At 37.2% G+C, this 22,308-nt stretch overlaps 1 protein-coding gene across 4 annotated transcripts; it reads right to left on the reverse strand.

The window, feature by feature from the left end:
* Nucleotides 1–379: 379 nt before the first annotated feature.
* LOC140827794 (uncharacterized) lies at nucleotides 380–9,891 on the reverse strand. 4 transcript variants are annotated; one of them, XM_073190639.1, is made up of 5 exons: nucleotides 9,361–9,891; nucleotides 8,713–8,761; nucleotides 6,196–7,319; nucleotides 1,367–1,415; nucleotides 380–645 (listed from the first exon to the last, which is right to left on the reverse strand). In XM_073190639.1, the coding sequence occupies exons 3-4, from the start codon at nucleotides 7,001–7,003 to the stop codon at nucleotides 1,402–1,404; spliced, it is 822 nt and encodes a 273-aa protein (XP_073046740.1). In that variant the 5' UTR covers nucleotides 7,004–7,319; nucleotides 8,713–8,761; nucleotides 9,361–9,891; the 3' UTR covers nucleotides 380–645; nucleotides 1,367–1,401. The 4 variants fall into 4 exon arrangements, 2 of the variants coding, with proteins under 2 accessions (XP_073046740.1, XP_073046739.1); XM_073190638.1 differs by lacking the exon at nucleotides 1,367–1,415; XR_012117030.1 differs by lacking the exons at nucleotides 380–645; nucleotides 1,367–1,415; nucleotides 6,196–7,319 and adding an exon at nucleotides 7,378–7,999.
* Nucleotides 9,892–22,308: the final 12,417 nt, after the last annotated feature.

Raw genomic sequence — 22,308 nt, forward strand, 5'->3', positions numbered from 1 at the left:
AGCTTAATAAACTTTACCATCTTGCAAGCGATTAGAGGATTAGGGTTGCAGTTAGGCCGGCAATATTCAATGGATTTAGTGGTTCTGAGCAAAAAAAAAAGATCAAAATAAAAAAATCTAGTTGGTGGATGAATGTGAGGCCCATTTACTCTAACGACAATTAATGATCAAACAATAATGGTTTGACTTAAAACTGCAGCGGAAAAAGGTTTAAAATACTTTAAAACGGACCTCAGCGCCTAGAAAAATTTCGGCATGACCTCCCCGTAAGTAGGACATCCCGAAAACTCAAGCAGCAGTTTATATCAAAATATACTCCAACTAGAGTCAATAAAACAAAAACCGAAGTTAAACAACCTATAGCCGCACTGGCCAGGACTAAGCAGAAATTAAAACTTACCAAAAGCTCACCAGATCATAAAAATCACAGAGTCGACTCAGAACATCACAAAAACAACCAAATACTACTACAGATACACGGGGCATCTCCCCGGCAAATAAAGTACAATACAAGTCTGAAACAAACTCAAGACATATATATAGACTAACTGGGAGACTCCACTGAACAGAACCAAGCAATCCAACCTCAATCCCGAGCTCCACTGGCGGAACCTCGGCCTGATGCTGCAAAACGACTCGGGAGATCTACCATGGTGCCCAAAAAGCAACCACAGCAGCCCCCAGTAAACAACTGAGGTTAGGATTCTGGTATGAAACAGTTCAACAATAACAACAATAACATAAATCATGCATAATCATAAAATGAAATATAATATGCAATGCATGAAAGGCTCAACGAATAATCGGGATAACAGGAGCCAACAAACGGTACGATAACAACTGGAATAATGCTCGAGCAACAACACAGGGGAGCTACATCGTCATGCAGCTAAACCGCCCTGCCAAGTATGCGAGGTATGCCAAGCTGTGTTGAAAAACACCCCTGACTCGGCCTCCATACAGCTGATACGCTATAACAGGATGGCACAACAGAACGAACTAGATGACACAATCCCAGCGCTCACCTCAAAAGGCTGCACTAACCATGGGATTGTTCAATCACATCTACGGTCTCATGTGTATAGGCCTATCAGCCACCCAATGATCCCGAGATAAACAACAGTGCCAGATAACAACGGATATCAACAATGGGCTAACAAGAACGATATGGCTCAACATGAATGTCATAACTGTATGCCCAATGCCAAATGCCAATAATATGTCATAATAAATAAACATAGATCAAAATGAAGGCATTTAACAATTTACAACAGTCAACAAGTCATAAACACGATCCATGTAACACAGAATGACAATTAAACATAATTTATGTTTTACCGTCGTATGTTACCGAGCTGTAACATACCTATACCAACTCGACAATCCAATAACAACTTCACTTCAATACCATTGGCCTAAACAAAGCAAGAATAAACCGATCATGAACTACATTCCATACCAATGTCCAATTTTGGCACAAAAGAGCATAAAATTTGTATCTCGCTCAATATTAACTCAAATCAATATCCGCCAATTGGAAATGAAAGATAACTCAAATATCTAAGTTTCTCCAGTTAAAACCATCTTCAGAATCTCAGTAAATTATTCTCAGAATTTCCAAGAACACTCTGTTACTTACGAATTCGCGGACAGAATCTCACACACTGAGCAGTTCCAGAAAAACGGGCATAACTTGCTGAATTCTTAATGGAATTTAACGAATTTTATATCATTACGAAGATAACACATAGCTCTAAAATTTATTTTGAATCACAAGTCTAGAATTCTTAATGGAATTTAACGAATTTTATATCATTACGAAGATAACACATAGCTCTAAAATTTATTTTGAATCACAAGTCTAGAATCCGAGCGCATAATTGACAAAAACTCGAATTACAGTAGGTGTCCTGCACAGCACCATTTCAGAATTCGATTTGACACATTTTGGTAGAAAAATCATATCAAATCCGTTTCTTATCCAAATTCGATGATTCCAGTGGCTATAGAAAGCTAACAAACAGAGCTACAACCTCTTTATAATTCATTTCTACAAATTCAAATTACAAAAGTCACAGTAACCCAAAAATTGTCACCCAAAATCGGAAGGATTCTCGCAGAAACAGGGCACCCGAACAGCAGCTTCGATCTACCTGAATCCTTGCTCAAACTTCGCGATTTCTGACTTGAATCGAAGCCTAAGATGTTAGGAAGACACCCCTTCAGACCGATTGAGATTTGGACGCCGAACGGAGGAGTTATCGCGATTTTCCCGCAGCTGCTCCAAGGGTTACGAAAATTTGGGTTGAGGGAAATGGGTTTGGGAAATAGCTTCTCTCCCTTCCTCTATTATTGGTAAGTTGTGTATATGTATGTGTATTTTTTATATATTGTGTATTTGGTTACTAAAATAGTAACTCAAGCCCATTTATCCCGGTCTGTATTTATTTTGCTCTCGTGTGTTATTTAAACTCTATATGTATTTTATATCGTTAAATTCTCCGATATTCTAAAATACATATTTTTAACACACTTCTTGAATTTATTTGGCATAAATAATTATTTTAATTTATAACTCAATAATTATTCTAATTATGCCAAAATTACCGGATAATAAATTACACGGCCTTACACTTCTCCACCCCTTAAAACAAATTTCGTCCTCGAAATTTCTGTTTATACACATACATCTTACATACGATACAAAACCAACAATGCATTGCTAAGAATCAAACAGATATGGATAAGTTGCTCTCATCTTCTCTTTTGTTTCCCACGTTGATTCTTCTACACCATGCCTCGACCACTGAACACGTACAAGTGGTATAACTTTATTGCGTAAAACTTTGTCTTTACGGTCCAAGATACAAACAGGATACTCAGTATACGATAGAGAAGGGTCGAGTTCAACCTCATCAGGCTGAATCACATGAGACGGATCGGGCTCATACTTACGCAACATAGAAACATGGAAAACATCATGGATGCCAGACAAAGACTGAGGCAAATCCAAACGATAAGCGCAAGTCCCAATACGCTCAACAATCTCGTAGGGGCCAACGAAACGAGGTGACAACTTACCTCTCATACCAAAACGAACAACACCTCTAAACGGAGAGATTCTTAGAAACACAAAATCTCCAACTTGAAATTCTAGAGGTCGACGACGTCTGTTAGCATAACTAGCTTGACGATCTTGGGCAGATTTCATTCTTTGGCGAATCAAATGGACTTTATCGTGCATTTCCTGAACAATCTCAGGTCCAGTCAACTGATTCTCACCAAATTCATCCCAACAAAGAGGTGATCGACACCGTCTGCCGTACAAAGCTTCAAAAGGAGCCATACCAATAGTCACTTGGAAACTGTTGTTATATGAAAATTCTACTAGTGGTAAAGCTTCCTGCCAACTGTCTTTAAAATCCATGACTACAGCTCGAAACAGATCCTCGAGTGTCTGAATCGTACACTCTGTCTGACCATCTGTTTGAGGATGGTACGCAGTACTCATCGCAAGTCGTGTACCCATTTCTTTTTGGAAACTAGTCCAAAACTTTGATGTGAATCTAGGGTCACGATCTGAGACTATTGCAACTGGAACTCCATGAAGTCTCACAACATTTTCAATATACAGACGAGCCATTTTCTTATACGAATATGTCCTCTCATACGGAATAAAGTGTGCCGATTTAGATAATCTGTCGACAATCACCCAAATGGCATCGAAATGACGAGAAGTACGTGGCAAATGCGTGACAAAATCCATAGCTACGTGCTCCCAGTTCCACTGAGGAACTTCAAGGCTATGCAGTAATCCTCCCGGTCTCATTCGTTCCGCTTTGACTTGCTGACAGATCATACAACGAGACATAAACTCAGCCACATCCTTTTTCATATTCTTCCACCAAAACTGAGGCCGTAGAATATGATACATTTTTCTGCCTCCTGGGTGGATACTATATCGGGTACAATGAGCTTCTTTAAGGATGGCTGTATGCAAATCAGGAATATCTGGGACGACCAATCTACCATTCAACCGAAGAGAATCATCTGAGTGAATTGAGAAACCAGATTGGTATTTCCAAGATTCGATTTCATATTCGAATGGAGTCGAATTTGTTGATTCTCGGATACGGGAATTGCTCGATAGATTTCTCGAAACAAACTCCTTGAGATACTAACTCATAAGATTTCAGAACTCGTTCATCAGTTTTCTGAGCTGACTTTACAATCTGAATCAACTCTGGCTCAACAGAAATCTGAGATACACAAACAGCATTACCTTGGATTTGAAAATCCAACCCAGAAGTACAAATATCCTCTCGTAACTTAGAAACATGAATCGATGATAAATTAACGTCAACAACCTCACGACTCAAAGCATCGGCAATGACATTCACTTTTCCCGGATGATACTAGATCTCACAATCATAATCTTTCAAAAGATCCATCCAACGTCTCTGTCTCATATTCAGATCTGACTGAGAGAACAGATACTTCAAGCTTTTGTGATCAGAATAGATTACAAATTGCTCCCCAAACAAATAATGTCTCCAAATCTTGAGAGCAAAAACAATAGCAGCCAGTTCCAAGTCATGAACAGGATACTTAGACTCATGCGGTTTCAACTGAGGAGAACCATAGGCCACAACTCTGCCATGTTGCATCAGAACACAACCTAGACCTCGATTAGATGCATCCGTGCAAACCACAAATCCTCCCGAACCATTTGGAATGGTAAGAATGGGTGCAGAAGTCAATCTCTTCTTCAACTCGACAAAACTTGACTCACATTCATCAGACCAAATGAATCTCTGATTTTTCTGAGTCAGTTGAGTGATAGGTCTAGCAATCTTTGAGAAATTTTCGATAAATCTCCGGTAATAACCAGCTAAACCCATGAAACTACGAATCTCTGGCACATTGGTCGGTCGTGCCCAGTTCAGAACTGCTTCCACTTTACTTGGATCGACAGAAATACCATGTTGAGATATGACATGGCCCAGAAACACAACTCTATCTAGCCAAAACTCACACTTGGATAGCTTGGCGTACAACTGCTTCTTTTGAAGAATTCGAAGAATTTCCTCAAATGTTTGGCATGCTCTTCCTCGGACTTGGAATAATCAAGAATATCATCGATGAATACAATCACAAAACGATCGAGATATTTACGAAATACTCGATTCATCAAGTCCATAAACACAGCAGGAGCATTGGTCAAACCAAAAGGCATAACCAAAAATTCAAAGTGTCCGTATCTCGTGCGAAAAGCTGTTTTCGGCACATCTTCTTGTCTAACTCTCACTTGATGGTACCCTGAACGAAGATCAATCTTAGAATACACCGAAGTACCTTGCAACTGATCAAATAAGTCATCAATCCTAGGGAGTGGATATTTATTCTTGACAGTAGACTTATTCAGTTGCCGATAATCAATACACATCCGCATCGTACCATCTTTCTTCTTGACAAATAGAATCGGTGCACCCCACGGTGAAGAACTCGGACGAATATAACCTTTACTCAACAAATCCTGCAATTGTTCTTTCAGCTCAACAGGGGCTAAACGATATGGTGCTCGAGATATGGGTTCAGTTCCTGGCATTAATTCGATACTGAACTCAACTTCTCGTTCTGGTGGAAAACCAAGAATCTCTTCTGGAAACACATCAGGAAACTCACAGACTACAGGAATATCAGAAATCCGTCGCTCATCTTGCGATAGATCCACAGCATAAACCAGAAAACCTTCATGACCAGAATCTAACAATCGATTCATCTCAATGGCAGAAACTAGAGGAATCTTGTCTTGAGAACCACGACCATAGAAATTCCATTTAGGAGCAAAGCTAGGTCTGAAACGAACTATTCCTCGATAACAGTCAACAATGGCACGATTTGCAGTCAAAACATCCATACCAACGATACAGTCAAAGTCATGCATAGGTAGGACTATAAGATTCAGATATAGAACATTTTCATCGGGAAACAAAATCGCATTGAACACCACATTATCAGTGATAATAATTTTGCCCATTGGAGTAGCAACAGATAGATTGGAATTCATACTAGTGGTGCGAAGATCATGCGAAACAACAAATGCGTGAGAAACAAAGGAATGAGATGCTCCACTATCAAATAACACTCGTGCTATAAAACCACAAAGAGTACAGTTACCGGTAATGACAGTACCTGGAGCTGCCTGAGCCTCATCCTCTGTCAAAGCAAAAACATGAGCAGATGACTGATTCTGTTGACTACCTTGCCCTCTGCTCTGTTGCGAAGGGCGACTAGGCTGCTGGGAAGACTGGGACGGTGCTGGAATTCTATTACTTTGAGCTCCACTACCTGACTGGGATGATTTCCCCGTCTTACTAGGACAGACTCTAGAAAAATGGCCCGGCCGACCACAAACATTGCAAACCCCTTGAACTCCAACACACTGATTACTGGAATGCTTGCCTCCACAGTGATCACAGTAAGGTCCACTATAGCGATATCCCCCACGGTTCCCCGAACTCCCTGAACTCGAAGAACTAGAACCAGGCTTCTTAAATTGTTTCCCACGTGGACGAAGAGATGCAGAACCAGATGAATTGAATTGTTGCCTCCCCGACTGATGATGTTGGGTAGGAACTCGATTGCCACTCCTCTTAAGACTAGCTTCAGCCCTTTTTGCTATTTCCACCGCCTCAAGGTAATTCAGTGGCTTACCGATAGAAACAAAAGGGTGCAGATGATCGTTCAATCCTTCAATGAAACTTTCGACGACAGCAACCTGACTCGCAGCAACATGAGTAGCATATCTCAGCATAGCATAAAAAGTATCTGCATAATCCGCCACTGACATATCGCCTTGTTTCAGGTTATGAAACTCAGAAGCCTTAGAACTATAGAATGATGGAGGACAATAGCTCTCCTTAAACTTCAGCTTGAATATATCCCAAGATGGAATGATCCTCTGAGCATCTAAAGTCATCAATGTAGTAGACCACCACATTTTGGCACGATCTTTCAACTGATGCACAGCTAATCTCAATCGACACTCTGGAGGATACTCAATCAAATCAAACAATTATTCAATCTCAGAAATCCATAACTCAGCTTTCTCAGCTCCCTCGGAACCACTGAATCGAGGAGGATGCATAGAATGGAAACGCGCAACTAACTCATCCATCCTAAGCTGCTCTAGATGATCAGCAGCTTGCTCAACAAAAGTATCATCAACAACACGGACACGAGGTCTACCTCGTCCACGACCTCGACCTCGAGCTAAAGGAATCTCATCAATAAGAATTTCTCCACCTCCTTCTATTCTATACGATAAAACACCAAAACAATTAGAATGAAAGTAAACAAATCAAATAATCACATAAACATTCTGTCAAATAGCATACACATGCGCAACAACCATTTTAGTGCCAAGACTCGAGTGTCCTAGACTCTAGTTCGAGCGTATCCCAGTTTACGCTCTGATACCAAGATGTGAGGCCCATTTACTCTAACGACAATTAATGATCAAACAATAATGGTTTGACTTAAAACTGCAGCGGAAAAAGGTTTAAAATACTTTAAAACGGACCTCAGCGCCTAGAAAAATTTCGGCATGACCTCCCCGTAAGTAGGACATCCCGAAAACTCAAGCAGCAGTTTATATCAAAATATACTCCAACTAGAGTCAATAAAACAAAAACCGAAGTTAAACAACCTATAGCCGCACTGGCCAGGACTAAGCAGAAATTAAAACTTACCAAAAGCTCACCAGATCATAAACATCACAGAGTCGACTCAGAACATCACAAAAACAACCAAATACTACTACAGATACACGGGGCATCTCCCCGGCAAATAAAGTACAATACAAGTCTGAAACAAACTCAAGACATACATATAGACTAACTGGGAGACTCCACTGAACAGAACCAAGCAATCCAACCTCAATCCCGAGCTCCACTGGCGGAACCTCGGCCTGATGCTGCAAAACGACTCGGGAGATCTACCATGGTGCCCAAAAAGCAACCACAGCAGCCCCCCAGTAAACAACTGAGGTTAGGATTCTTGTATGAAACAGTTCAACAATAACATAAATCATGCATAATCATAAAATGAAATGTAATATGCAATGCATGAAAGGCTCAACGAATAATCGGGATAACAGGAGCCAACAAACAGTACGATAACAACTGGAATAATGCTCGAGCAACAACACAGGGGAGCTACATCGTCATGCAGCTAAACCGCCCTGCCAAGTATGCGAGGTATGCCAAGATGTGCTGAAAAACACCCCTGACTCGGCCTCCATACAGCTGATACGCTATAACAGGATGGCACAACAGAACGAACTAGATGACACAATCCCAGCGCTCACCTCAAAAGACTGCACTAACCACGGGATTGTTCAATCACATCTACGGTCTCATGTGTATAGGCCTATCAGCCACCCAATGATCCCGAGATAAACAACAGTGCCAGATAACAACGGATATCAACAATGGGCTAACAAGAACGATATGGCTCAACATGAATGTCATAACTGTATGCCCAATGCCAAATGCCAATAATATGTCATAATAAATAAACATAGATCACAATGAAGGCATTTAACAATTTACAACAGTCAACAAGTCATAAACACGATCCATGTAACACAGAATGACAATTAAACATAATTTATGTTTTACCGTCGTATGTTACCGAGCTGTAACTTACCTATACCAACTCGACAATCCAATAACAACTTCACTTCAATACCATTGGCCTAAACAAAGCAAGAATAAACCGATCATGAACTACATTCCATACCAATGTCCAATTTTGGCACAAAAGAGCATAAAATTCGTATCTCGCTCAATATTAAATCAAATCAATATCCGCCAATTGGAAATGAAAGATAACTCAAATATATAAGTTTCTCCAGTTAAAACCATCTTCAGAATCTCTGTAAATTATTCTCAGAATTTCCAAAAACACTCTGTTACTTACGAATTCACGGACAGAATCTCACACACTGAGCAGTTCCAGAAAAACGGGCATAACTTGCTCAATTCTTAATGGAATTTAACGAATTTTATATCATTACGAAGATAACACATAGCTATACAATTTTATTTTGAATCACAAGTCTAGAATCCGAGCGCATAATTGACAAAAACTCGAATTACAGTAGGTGTCCTGCACAGCACCATTTCAGAATTCGATTTGACACATTTTGGTAGAAAAATCATATCAAATCCGTTTCTTATCCAAATTTGATGATTCCAGTGGCTATAGAAAGCTAACAAACAGAGCTACAACTTCTTTATAATTCATTTCTACAAATTCAAACTACAAAAGTCGCAGTAACCCAAAAATTCTCACCCAAAATCGGAAGGATTCTCGCAGAAACAGGGCACCCGAACAGCAGCTTCGATCTACCTGAATCCTTGCTCAAACTTCGCGATTTCTGACTTGAATCGAAGCCTAGGATGTTAGGAAGACACCACTTCAGACCGATCGAGATTTGGACGCCGAACGGAGGAGTTATCGCGATTTTCCCGCAGCTGCTCCAAGGGTTACGAAAATTTGGGTTGAGGTAAATGGGTTTGGGAAATAGCTTCTCTCCCTTCCTCTATTATTGGTAAGTTGTGTATATGTATGTGTATTTTTTATATATTGTGTATTTGGTTACTAAAATAGTAACTCAAGCCCATTTATCCCGGTCTGTATTTATTTTGCTCTCGTGTGTTATTTAAACTCTATATGTATTTTATATCGTTAAATTCTCCGATATTCTAAAATACATATTTTTAACACACTTCTTGAATTTATTTGACATAAATAATTATTTTAATTTATAACTCAATAATTATTCTAATTATGCCAAAATTACCGGATAATAAATTACAGGGCCTTACAATGAAACTAAAATTTGACAAGTTACAACACTAAAAACCCTAAATAGGCTAACTTCGAAGACTAAAATTACAATTTTCCTTGCTTATCTAATAAATAGAGCTAATACAATAATTAAAATTAAAATCAATATATTACTTAAAATTATAATTTTATTTATTACATTTTGAAATTTTGAACGGTAACTTAAATTACATTACAATTTTTAAAACTAAATTACAATTTTATTAATTCTGGACAACATTATACAATAATTAAAATTTAAAATAATATATATTACTTAAAATCATAAAAATTTTAATTAAATTTACAAATTTTAAATTTATACTGAATTGATTTAGAAATTTGAAAATCAAATTAAAACTTTATTAAATGATATTTAAATTATAAGTAACACTTCACTAAGTATATTTTATTTATTTCAAATGAGATAACTCTTTGTCACGCTCCGAAACCGAGGTTAAAGGACATCGACGTTGTTTTACAAATCGTGGGTTTTACTTTCTTCCCATTTTATGAAAAGTTTCACCCCACTGAATTTCTAATATCGTTCCTGACAAATCTGATAAAAAAAGAGAGAAAAGTAAAGCAAAACGATCCTCAATGATTCAAAATGGGATGAACAAATTTTGTCTTTTTCATTTATTTTTGTTTATGTATATTTTAATGTGCGTAATATAAGTTTTATCTTTGTCACGTAGGAGAGCATCTGTGTCAAATAAGTAGTATTCGGTGGATCTAGTGGTTTCTAACAAAAAAAGACCGAAACAAAAAAAAAATCAAGTTACTGGATGAAAAATAAAAATTGACAAGTGACGACATTAAAACCTAATATACCTCCACTTACAAGACTAAAATTGCAATTTTTCTTGCTTATATAATAAATAGAGTTTATACAATAATTAAAATTAAAATCAATAAATTATTTAAAATAACTTATTATGAAATTTTAAATATTTGAAGTGTAATGTAAACGACATTAGAAATTTTAAAACTAAATCACAATTTTATCAACTCTTGAAAACATTACACAATAATTAAAATTTAAATTAATATATATTATTTAAAATCATAATTTTTTTTTTGTTAAATTTACAAATTTTAAATATATCCTGTATCTCATTAGAAATTTTAAAATCAAATTAAAACTTATCATTGCTATTTAAAATATAAATAAAACTTCTCTGAGTATATTTTATTTATTTCAAATGAGATAACCCCTTCATCTCTTATTTTTCTTGCAAAATTCGCATTGAAAGTATGCATGATTGGTACTTTTTGTAAGGATCAATCAATATGTTTAGACGGGGTGAATATATATATCTGAACAGATTAATAGTACTCTTAAATTGCACGTTTTTAAATTGTTTTTGTGTTGTCTCATTGGATCCTTATTTTCTTTCGTTTGACTGACTCTAGTAACATGTCATGTAACGTCCCGAAAATCGAAAAGTCCACGTGAACCACATGCATGCAAATTATTAAATTTCTTTAGTATTTTATTTAATTATTTTTAAAGCATTAAATGCATGTTTATCTCATTAATTTATGTTTAATTATTTTTATGCATTTTATGAATAATTCTTGGATGATAGGACTTAATTCATGAAATTTTAAAAGTTCATGCATTAGGGTTTCTAGATATATTTCACGTCCAAACGAGGAATGGAGACCGGAGAATTTTCAAGAAAATTATTTTATTAAATGATTAATTTTTATTAATTAATATAAGGTGTTTTTAAGGCTAGTTTTCAAAAATGGGATTTTCTGGGTATTTTTACCCTCAATATTTTATTTTTAACGGTACCTAAAATTTAGCGAATCGGGAGACTTTTTGAGAGTTCGGCTAATGTTTTCAAAAACTTTCCAACACGAAATATTTTTCGGGAGTATGTTTGGAATTAATGGGCCTACTTTTAATTATATTGGGCTTAAAACTCTTTTTAAAATTTTAAAATATCATTAAGGCCCATTATCTTACTAATTAACTATTTATTTATACCTAAGGACCCATTAAACCTAAATCTAACTCCCACCAGCCGACAACCCCTCTCCCCTTCATTATTTTAGTGGGTTCCAGTAGTCATTTTCATGGTTTTTATCAGAAAGATTCGGCCATGGCTTGTGCTTGCAAAAGAAATTCCCCGGCGCTCCCCCGACGTCCGTTCTTCATCATTCTTGCGTAGGAATCATCAAAGGCACGCATTTTACTTTCGTTTTTGCATCACATACGTCATATACATGCTGTTTTGTGTGATTCATGTGTTTAAAATTCGGTCCATGTAATATTTTTCAGATCATGGTTTGGTTAGTATGGTTTTTGAGCAAATATTTGCATCTCTCACGTTTTTCATGATTTTTTGCAAAGGGGCTGCCGATTTTATGTTTCTTATGGGCTGAAGACGTCTATGATTAAGGGAGCTAGGTACTGGAGTCGAATCTTGGGTGGTTTAGGTGAGAAGGTAGGAGAACCGATGGGTTTCATTTGGTCACACAGGTTGATTGTGGCTACATTGGAGGATTTGAGCGAGCCGGCGGTGCGAGAGCCACTTATAGCCTTGGACCAGACCCTGGTGGAGCTGAGTCAGGGTCTAGGATGGCTCGGACACAGCTGGACATGACCATGAAACCGATCGAGCAAGACGGAAGGATTTTGAGCTAGTTTCGGGTGAGCTTCGGGTGTGCGTGTGTTGCAGTGTGCATGTGCTGATTTCTTGGGAAGGTTCGGTCCATAAGGGTCCTAGGGTGGTCTAGGAGAGGTTGGTTAGGCGCTGGTCCGTGTGGTCTTGAGCTAGGATCGATAATTTGCAAGTTTGGTCCATTGAGGTTTGAAGTTATAGTATGCTGGAAATTCCAGCAGCTTGTGGCATCCTTTTCGTGTGTTTAAGTGGGCTGAAAAATGTGGTTTAGGGGCTGGTAAATTGTATTTTAGGCATGGTTTAAATTTGGGTAAAATTTAGTTAAGTTTCGGGTCGATTCGAGTTAAAACCGGGACCCTGTTCCAAGTTTTAAAACAATTCGGTTAAGTTATGAAATGAGCTCAATTTTACGTCTAGGAATGCTTATAAATATGTTTTTGGATATTTTTAGGAGTTTGGTAAGGTTCGGATCAAAATAATGAGTTTTGGATTTATCCGGGATTTAATCGTCGCACGAAACGTTAATTAAAGGATTAATGGAAACGTCTAGATTTAAGCTTAATAAAATTATTGGAAATTATATTTAAGCTCAAATTATTATTATAAGTCTAAATTTTTAATTTGGGAATTTTATACTAAGGTTTGGTTTAATTCGGAATTAAAACGCATTAATAGGTTATATTTAAAGATTAATTTAAAAGTCGTAGATTTATGCCAAATAAAAATATGGGAAAGTTCTTGTAAGCTTAAATAATTATTTGGGACGTGTTAGAGTTAATGGAATTAAGAAAATGTCAAAGAAGTGAAATTTTACATCTATAGGCAAAATGGTAATTTTTGGGTTTCAGGGGAAAAATGGTCATTTTGCACCTAGGGTGAGATGGTCCTGGCAGCGACCTGAGCATATTTTATCACGTTTTAAATGGTTATGCATCATGTTTATGGATTTTTATGAAATTATAATAAATACGGTGCATGATTGGTTTAAAGGAAAAATTATGTATATGCATGATTTTATTAAGTGATGAATATGATGACACGTTTTGAAGAAAGTGATTTAGTTGTGACTAATACGATGACACGATGACATGATGATATGATTGGAGATATCGTGAGGGAAAAGGCCCCAGAGGGAGCCCGTTTACGGGAGAAGGCCCAGAGGGAGCCCGACGATCGTATTTCCATTGACATGATATGATGATATGATAGGCTCGGGCTCAGTTGACGGGTGAAAGTGTCGCTGATGTCCCCCGCCGTCGGGTACCGCGGTTACACGTAGAAGGATCCATCGACTGACATAATGACATGATGATACGAAAGTCACATCTAATGAACGAAATTCAAATTAAGATTTTAACACGTATATGCTGATACGATGATACATGCTAATACCATGTTTTGACAGGTCACAGTTACGCATACAATATGATAATAGGATGAGACATGATTTTACACGACACGATTTTACACGACATGTTTACATTATGCTTTTAAGTTCATGAAAGATATGTTGAGTATGATATTTTTCACTGCTGTGTGATATATATATGTACTTGTTATTAACAGTGCAGGTGTTTTGAGTCTTTAGACTCACTAGGCGTGGTGTTATGCAGGTGAGCTTTATGATGAGGAGACTGGAGGTGCCGAACTCTGAGTAGGCAGACCTGGTGCGGTGACATAACCCGAGGACCACATATTTTCCGCATTACGATTTATGAGATTGAGAGGAGATAATATTTTCATAAGTCGATGATTTTAAAATTTATACTCGTTTATGTTTACGCATGATTTTGGAACGAGTTTGGTTATTTTAAACTACGCTATTTTTACTGTCAAATATTTAAGATCATTTTTAAATATTATTTCGAAAATGCGAGCTGTATAAAAAAAAAAAAATTCCGCACTTTTAAATCTAATAGACGTCACAGTTGGTATCAGAGCAAGGGTCCTGTATAGGGTTATGCCACCGCCAGCTTTTGTCTCTCAGTCTTCAAGCCTCGAGTCTGTAAGCTTTTATGATTTAAATGTTTTAAATGATTTACTCTTATCATCTGCATGTTAACATGATTTATGCTTTTTGAAGATCTACGGTATATGTTTAACTGCTTTGATGATTTAAAGATTTATTGTTTAAAAAGATTAAATTGCATGTTGGTTACGTTTGGAATTAGACGTGTCTAAGAATTCGAATATTGGGCTTTAGGAAAGGTTGAAAATAAGTTGGCTATATTAATTTTTGGTCAGTAATACTAATGTCCTCCTTATTGGTCATAGGTTAATCTTGAAAATTTTGAATGCTTTTGAGACTTGTAGAATTTATAAGAAATTATTGATGGTTCGTGGTTGCTAGCCGAGTTAATTTTTGAGAATTCCTTGTAAGGGTTAATGATTCGAAGACTACGACGATCTTTGGAAGTATAAAAACGTAGAATTTATTTAGGATGCATGCTCTACCTAGTGGGACCTAAGGATTGAATTGCATGGATTGAGAATTTTAAGGACCTAATTGTATTAACCAATAATTTGATGACCTAAGTGCAACAATAAAATTCTAAGGGACTATTTTTGAAATTACCAAAATTTGGGATTAAACTATGAGTTTCGAGAATTTTAAGGTTTAAAGAGGCTAAAATCGAAATTTTAATGAGTACAAAATGCAAATTTCGAAGAGTTGTAGGGCCAAAAATGTAATTTTTGAGAACTTAAAGTGCCAAATTGCAAATTTCGAAAATTTTGAGGATTTAATTTGAACTTGGAGGAACACTTAGGTTGAATGAATAATTTTTCGAGGTTATGATAATTGATTTTGGGTTTAATAAACTTAAAATTTCTGAAATTTATGTAAGAGAAACCTATAAAGTGGGATTAGGAACGCCAAGAACTTATGGATAATTGTTGGATTCTTGAGATTTAGGACAAACGAATAATATTCGAGGAAAGTAAGAACTAATTTTGCAATTTTTAAGAAATTTGGGGGATTTGTTTGACAGTAAGTGAAAAGCAAATGGTTTAAATGATTGGAATTTTTGATGATTTAAATTTGAAAGGATATTTGGAACCTTGAGATATTTGGGTTATAATGTTATAAGAAATGGTAATCAAGGACATTGAGGATGAATCAATCTTGTGCTAAAAAAAAAGTGTTAGTGAAATAATGTTGTTGAGGATCGAAGTTGAGTTTAGAGGGGGGGTGAATAAACTCTACTCGTTTTTCTTTCTTCTTCTGATGATGTACTAAAATCCTGTTAGAGATATTAGTTTATCTTGTGCGTATACCTTCACCTAGATTTCAATAAGACGTGCGGAAACAATCTGATGAAGTAATTGAAAGACAATAAAAACAGTAGGCAGCAGTTGTTTATGGAAGTTCGAAGATGAAATCTTCTACGTCTCCCCTTCTTCTGTTTCCAGAAGGTATAACTAAAAGACTTTGGAAATTACAGTACAACTCTTGTACACACCCACTTCAGAAGGACTTACACCTCAGCCTACTGAAACTCTTAGTTACTCGACTCACAAAAACGTTATACACAAAGTTCTGAAAAGACTCTTTTCAGATTACAAACTCTTCCTGATAAAGTATAAGTGATGTAAAGATTGTGAAGAGTGTAAGAATCAGTAGCACAAGATGATCTTCAAAAGATCAGATATTAGCTATGAAGCGTGTGCTACTTTTTTTTGTGTTGAACTCTAAGTACTCAGGAATTTCGAGACTTGTCTGATCAGTGAAAAAGCTTTGATCCTTGAAGAATGATGTTATGCGAAGTGTCGTGTCGTATAAGGATTTGTTCCATGTATATATATAAGCGACTGAGTTCAACGTTCATAATCAGAGGATGTCTTCAGATAACTGATACAATCAGCTTTATTACCAAAAGAGGTTCCTGCAGAAAGGCTATAAAACAATCAGTCTTGTTTTATACTTAATTGGGTAAAGTGCATTAAATGACTCCGTATAGTATTTAATGCTGCAATTAATACTAGTACTAGGAACTTTAACGGTAACAATTAAAGTAGTAATGTTAGGCAACGTCTTCTACTGGTTCTGTATTTCTATCCTTTCTACTGCTTTAGTTTTACTAGAACAGTAGCTTCTGATAAGTTAGACTACTGTTCTGGTCTGCTGGTTTTAGTCAACATCGCCACAATAAAATTCATGTCTAACAATTTCCCCCTTTGTGGTGATGCCAAAACCTAAACAGTAGAAAAGCGATAAATAAAACAGATAATCATTAAGCAAGAGGATAATGTCAATAAAGTATCAAAGTAAATAATCAATCAGTTTCAATATCCCTGTAGATGACTTCTTCATTCTGAGGATCTTGAAGTCTTCTGTCTGAAGGTTCAGCTTCAGCTTCTGATTGCCTAGCTTCTGCCAGATCTCTTCTATCTTCCCCTTTTTTGGCATCAGCGGCAACTACATGGGCCAAGAGATCATTCATTCTTCCATATAGATTCTGAATGCCATTGGTTAGCATCTCCAGATACGGAGCTTGAGAAGAGATGCGATCATTCAGTGTAGTGAGAGATTGATTTTGAGAATCAATCTTGGCATCCATATGTTCCAAGGAAGTGGAAAATGATCGGAAGAGATCATCATGCTCGGTGATTCGGTTGAGTATATCTGTTTGAGCAAGCATGATGTTACTGTGATTTCTCGATATAGCCTCTCTGAAAACGATGGTTTCAGCATGCATTCTTTCCATGTTTTCCGCCGTGTTATATATGTGTTTGCCCATGCGTTCTCTGAAAGTTTGAGCACCAGTGAATTCTGAAATGCTTTCACAGGACATTCGTTTGACTAAATCAGACACGTTGTTGAGTTCCCGTTGCAGAGTTTCAATCTGAAATTCCAAGTTGAAAGCATCTGATTCTGGGGAGGGGGTTCGCACAAGCATCCATTGCTTAATCTCAGCAAGACGAGAGTAAGTCTGAGTTAGAACAGGATGAGAGATAGTCAACGCAGTAGAAACGAGATTAGTGTCCATCAAAACAGTAGAAGGACCAGGGTCTGCTGAGCTTTCTTCTGGAAGAGTAGAGATAGTGGGTTCAACAACAACCAGTGGAGGAGCAATTTCTTCAGTGGGAACGGCCAAGTCAGAGGCCAAATTTTTGTCCGTTGGTGCAATGACAGCAAGTGAGTCTGATGGTTATGCAGTTGAAGGTGCAGAAGGCTGATTCAGAAGAATATGCATTTCTGCTTGATGAGCAGCAGAAAATTTCTCTAAATTTGGCAAGAGAGAAGTAGCATCTGGTTCTGTCATATGTTGTACTGGGGTCAGAGAAGGAGAAGGTGGCAATGAAGTAGCCGGTGCTGCTTCCTGGGTGGTAGAGACCGTTGGAACAATCGAATCAATGACTTCTTCAACCAAAGCCAGTTCATGTACAAATAACAGGGACGAAGACGGAATGGGCCTTGTTGGAGAAGCAGGAGTACTGAGAGCAGAAGCCTTTGGTGAGGCTGTAGTCCTTTCCTCAACTGTCTGAATCTGATGAAAGTCTGGAACAAGGTCGACGTGATATACAATAGGCTCGCCAAAGCCCTGTTCTTGAGCAAGAAGTTGCTCACGAATCTGTTTTAACTTGTCAGAAAGAATCAAAATAAAGTTTTGATCCTGAACAGTAGTAGGAACGGTAGGATCAAAATTCGATTCAAGAACTTTCAGAACCGATTCTAGCTTCTGACATTTCAGCTGATCGAGGATGAAACTCCTTCTGCGCATGGCCTCGATGATATTTCCAGTTTTTGCAAGCTGAAAAATTTTCTTCTCCGCGTTCATAATTTTTGCATAGGTTCCTTTTGTCTTGAAGTAAGCAAAAGAATGGAAAAGTCGGACCGTGTGCCACTCATCAAAAAAATTCATGTCATCATTTGCAGAGCTTTCGATTTCTGCCAGATGAAGATCAACACCGGTGGTTACAGTTGTTTTGAGTCCAAAAACTGGTAGTTCTTCGATCATTTTTCCTTTGCCTTTATCTGATGATGAAATAGGCAAAATGGGTCGGAATGCAGAAGACCCGCTTGTTTATTCTCGAATTACTATTCCAGACGATGGCTTGAAAGCAGAAGCAGTAGATGGTACTGGAATAGATACAGTAGCTTGTACAGACGTAGGAGCAATGGATCGAACAGAAGGAACCACTTCTGGAAATACCTGTCTGATAGGTACTTTCTCAATCTCAGACAGTTCTGTTGTCTTCTTGATCTTAAGAACGGTGCGAGCTTTCTTCTTGGTTGGAGGTGGTACGGGTGGTTGAACATCAGCAGCAGAATCTTCTGATGCTGTTTTGTCCGAATCAGTCGAAATGATCACTCTTTTCCTTTTAATTTTCCTTTGAGGTTTTTGAACCTCAGAAGCAGTTTCTCCGATCTCCTTTTTCAAGGCGACAAATTCAGCCACGGTTGGCTTAGGCCTTAAAGCGAGTACGTTTTCGGCATCAATCATGGATACTGAAGCAGCATCTTGATCACTGGTAGAGGCGAAACCAGCATCCTTGAGCATTGCGCTGATTTGAACAGCGAATCCAGAACTTTTCCTGACAACCATGTCTTTCATGATTCTGAAGAGGAAACGACTCCAGTCCACTTTGATTCCCTTAGTGATGGCAGTCATCACTTGAACTTTCTCCTTAGTCAACTTGTCGAAAGTGTCGGCTTTGATTAAAATGGCTTTTGCCACAATATCGGCCAGAATTTGATATTCTATTTTGAGTAATTTCTTGTGACAAGAAGGAGAAAATTCTTCTCAAGAGGCTGAGAAAGAGCTGAGCGCAATAGACATATCTATCTTGGAGATATCAGATAGCTCAGAAATACCTGAGAGTGGGAGGAGAAAGGTCGCTCCCAAAAGTGTGGCATCAATGGAGATAGATGCATCTCCTTGAGAATGAACAATCTTTCCTTCATGTACTGTCGCTTTAGCGTAAAAATCCAGGAGAGCATTTTTGTAAATCACAGCTGTGGGGACCCGGACGCTAATCATGTTCATAATCGTCGTTGGGACTAATTAATCAATTATAATATCGGGTCTAAATTTTTTTTTTCTTTTTAAAATATAAATGCGGAAACGTAATGTAATTTACTTCAAATTACATATTAAAAATAAACATATAAATCTTGTATTATCTACAAGAATTCAACTAGGTTCAACTATATCTCAGTGCTGAATCCTAAGTTGCTTCAAAGCCCGGATCTCCACGCTATCTAGTCCAGCCTCGTTCTCTTCTTGACCCTGATCCTATCCCACCTGTTGCCATGCACACATACAAACAAGACAACAGCCGGATAACTCCGGTGAGAATTATATTCCCAGCATAAATCAACGAAACATCCAAATCAGAATATAAATCCATCTCAAGAATAACTCCTATTCTAACATGTACCATTATCAGGAACATAATTGACATAAATCAATATAACTGTCAATTAAACTCATGACTCCACATTTTAGACTAGACTCAATCCTAGCCTAGGGATCCCGGTTTCCAGATGTGGTATTCCTATATCGACCAACAGTAATAGAAAAGACTCCAGTTCTATCCAAGTCGATATAACCAAACATCCAGTGTCCTGACATATCCGTCATAGAATGTGGTCTATCGCCAATACACTATCTTGTGACATCGTGCAATGTACCCGTGGTTACCTGCCACTATCAGGTACTTCTGTCACAAGATTACTCTTCTAATGCAAGCTCCTATAAATCCATAGAACAAGCATTTAAATCAAATCATTAAACACAATAATAAACAAATAATAAGTATGTGATTTAGGGAAACTCAAGTACATCCTACTTGAGTCGATGTCCCAATACCACATTGACTTATACCTTTATCTTCTCGGTCGGACGAAGACGAAGTTCCGAATTCAAATCTGTCCATATCAATCTGAAATAACAATATCGAATATACTGTGTCAATATACCGCTTAATTTAAAGCCTGTTCTGATCAATACTCAATCAAAACATAATCTGATCAATATCGAATCAAAACACAATCTAATCCATATCGACGATATCACGATATAATCGAAGTCACTACTAAATCTGGTCAATATCAATCCACTGATGTTTCGACGGTATAACAGTACAATCTTAGTAACCCCGTCAATTCCAACATCACAGATATAATACAAGAACTCATAATCAATCTCAATACCAAGTCTCATGTCAAATCTGTACAGTCCCGCAACACCGGCAATACAATATCAGTACAAACAAATCAACAACTCATCTGATTCAACTCTGACTAATATCAATATATCCAGTGATACAGTATAATTCAGATATCAATTACAAATCACAACCCATATCCGATACAATTTGTAATCAACCCAATCCCAATCTATTCAATTAATATAATCTGAAAAATCATAACAATTTCATAATCAATCTGTTCTTCGATCTGACTTCGATTCTACGATGTCTAGTATTCCCAAAACACATAATAATGGTCAAATAATAATTTCTCCAATATCATTATTTCAAATGATAGCAGAATTCAATAAAACTTACGTCCAGTTGTAGCTCGTGTCGAGAGGAGTACAGTAACGTGTCCGGATTCAAATTCGGATAACCCGATCACGCACAATCACAATTCAAAGATAATAAGAAACTTTAAGGAAATTTGCTCTGAACTCTCGGTTGGCTGAGGAAGAATGAAGGAATTTGCAAATACATATATCAAGTTGTATGGTGGTGACAAGTGTCCCACTCAACTTTCATTAATTGCACTTTAGTCCCTCAATTCTTTTACTATTTGCAATTCAGTCCTCAATAATTATAAAAACCGTGGAATCTAATTCATCATTCCAAAATTCGTAAATTAAATAATCTCGGATTAAAATGATATAATCTCGGGCCTTACAACAGCTGGTGCTTCCAGAAATTTTCTAAGTCCTGAATTCTCAATGTCTTGAAACATTTAAACGAGATTCTCATCCTTGACGTTGAGAATAAAAGCCAAATTTACTTGATATGCGTTGAGAATGTATGCTCCGGCCATTTCTGTATGAAGATAGAATCAGATACAATTTGCAGTAGTTAGAGATGATAGAGAGAAAGCAGTAGCTGAATAACAACAGTTATGAAACAGTAAAGATGAAAAGGTGAAATTTAAAATAAATATACAGCCGTCAAATAAACATAAAGACACGTGTCAGTATGTTTTTGGTTAAGTGTTTGAAAAGATTTGCAGAAACTGTCAGATATACGAATGATTTTAAAATTTTGAAAAAGGCGGGCTGTCCAGTCGGTTACTAAAAAAAATCAGAAGAAGATTTGTCGTTTTATGATAACGTCTGCTGGAAGTTTCAGGGTGCTGGAATATTTGAGCACTTTGACAAAACCAGCAGACTCGTAGTTTTATCGAAAAGACAAACATTCTATCTGTTTTCTGAAAAAGGTGTCAAAATCTTAGTCTGACTAAGATACTGTTCCCCCTCGGTAAATGCAACTAATAAGTGGTCATTAAAGCGACAAGTGACTCTTGACAATATCTCAATCTGAACCGTTGAAAATGAACAGTCGCAAGAGTCTTTGTTTCTTCTATAAATACCTGCACAACTTGAACGAAGTTAAACAAACAAAATCTAAAATGAAAACTCAAGTTAAAAGAGAGTTAGAGTCTGATCCAGGAGTCGAAAAAATGTTCAGAGAGAAGTTTGGGGATATCATTCTTTACGTAATGATCCTTGAAACAAACTCCTGGAGTTGTAGTGTCCATAGTCAAACAGATCTGTTGCTTCCATTGATATTGAAATGTAGCATCGATTCC

The sequence above is a fragment of the Primulina eburnea genome, chromosome 3 (assembly GCF_022965805.1).
Source record: "Primulina eburnea isolate SZY01 chromosome 3, ASM2296580v1, whole genome shotgun sequence".
In the NCBI taxonomy this organism is placed as follows: domain Eukaryota; kingdom Viridiplantae; phylum Streptophyta; class Magnoliopsida; order Lamiales; family Gesneriaceae; genus Primulina; species Primulina eburnea.

Coding starts and splice junctions, on each gene's coding strand:
- LOC140827794 (XM_073190638.1), bottom strand. CDS start 7,003: ATGTGGTGGTCTACTACATTGATGACTTTAGATGCTCAGAGGATCATT. Junction 646..6,195: donor TGAGGCTCAGGCAGCTCCAG/GTACTGTCATTA, acceptor GCACCATGGTAG/ATCTCCCGAGTCGTTTTGCA.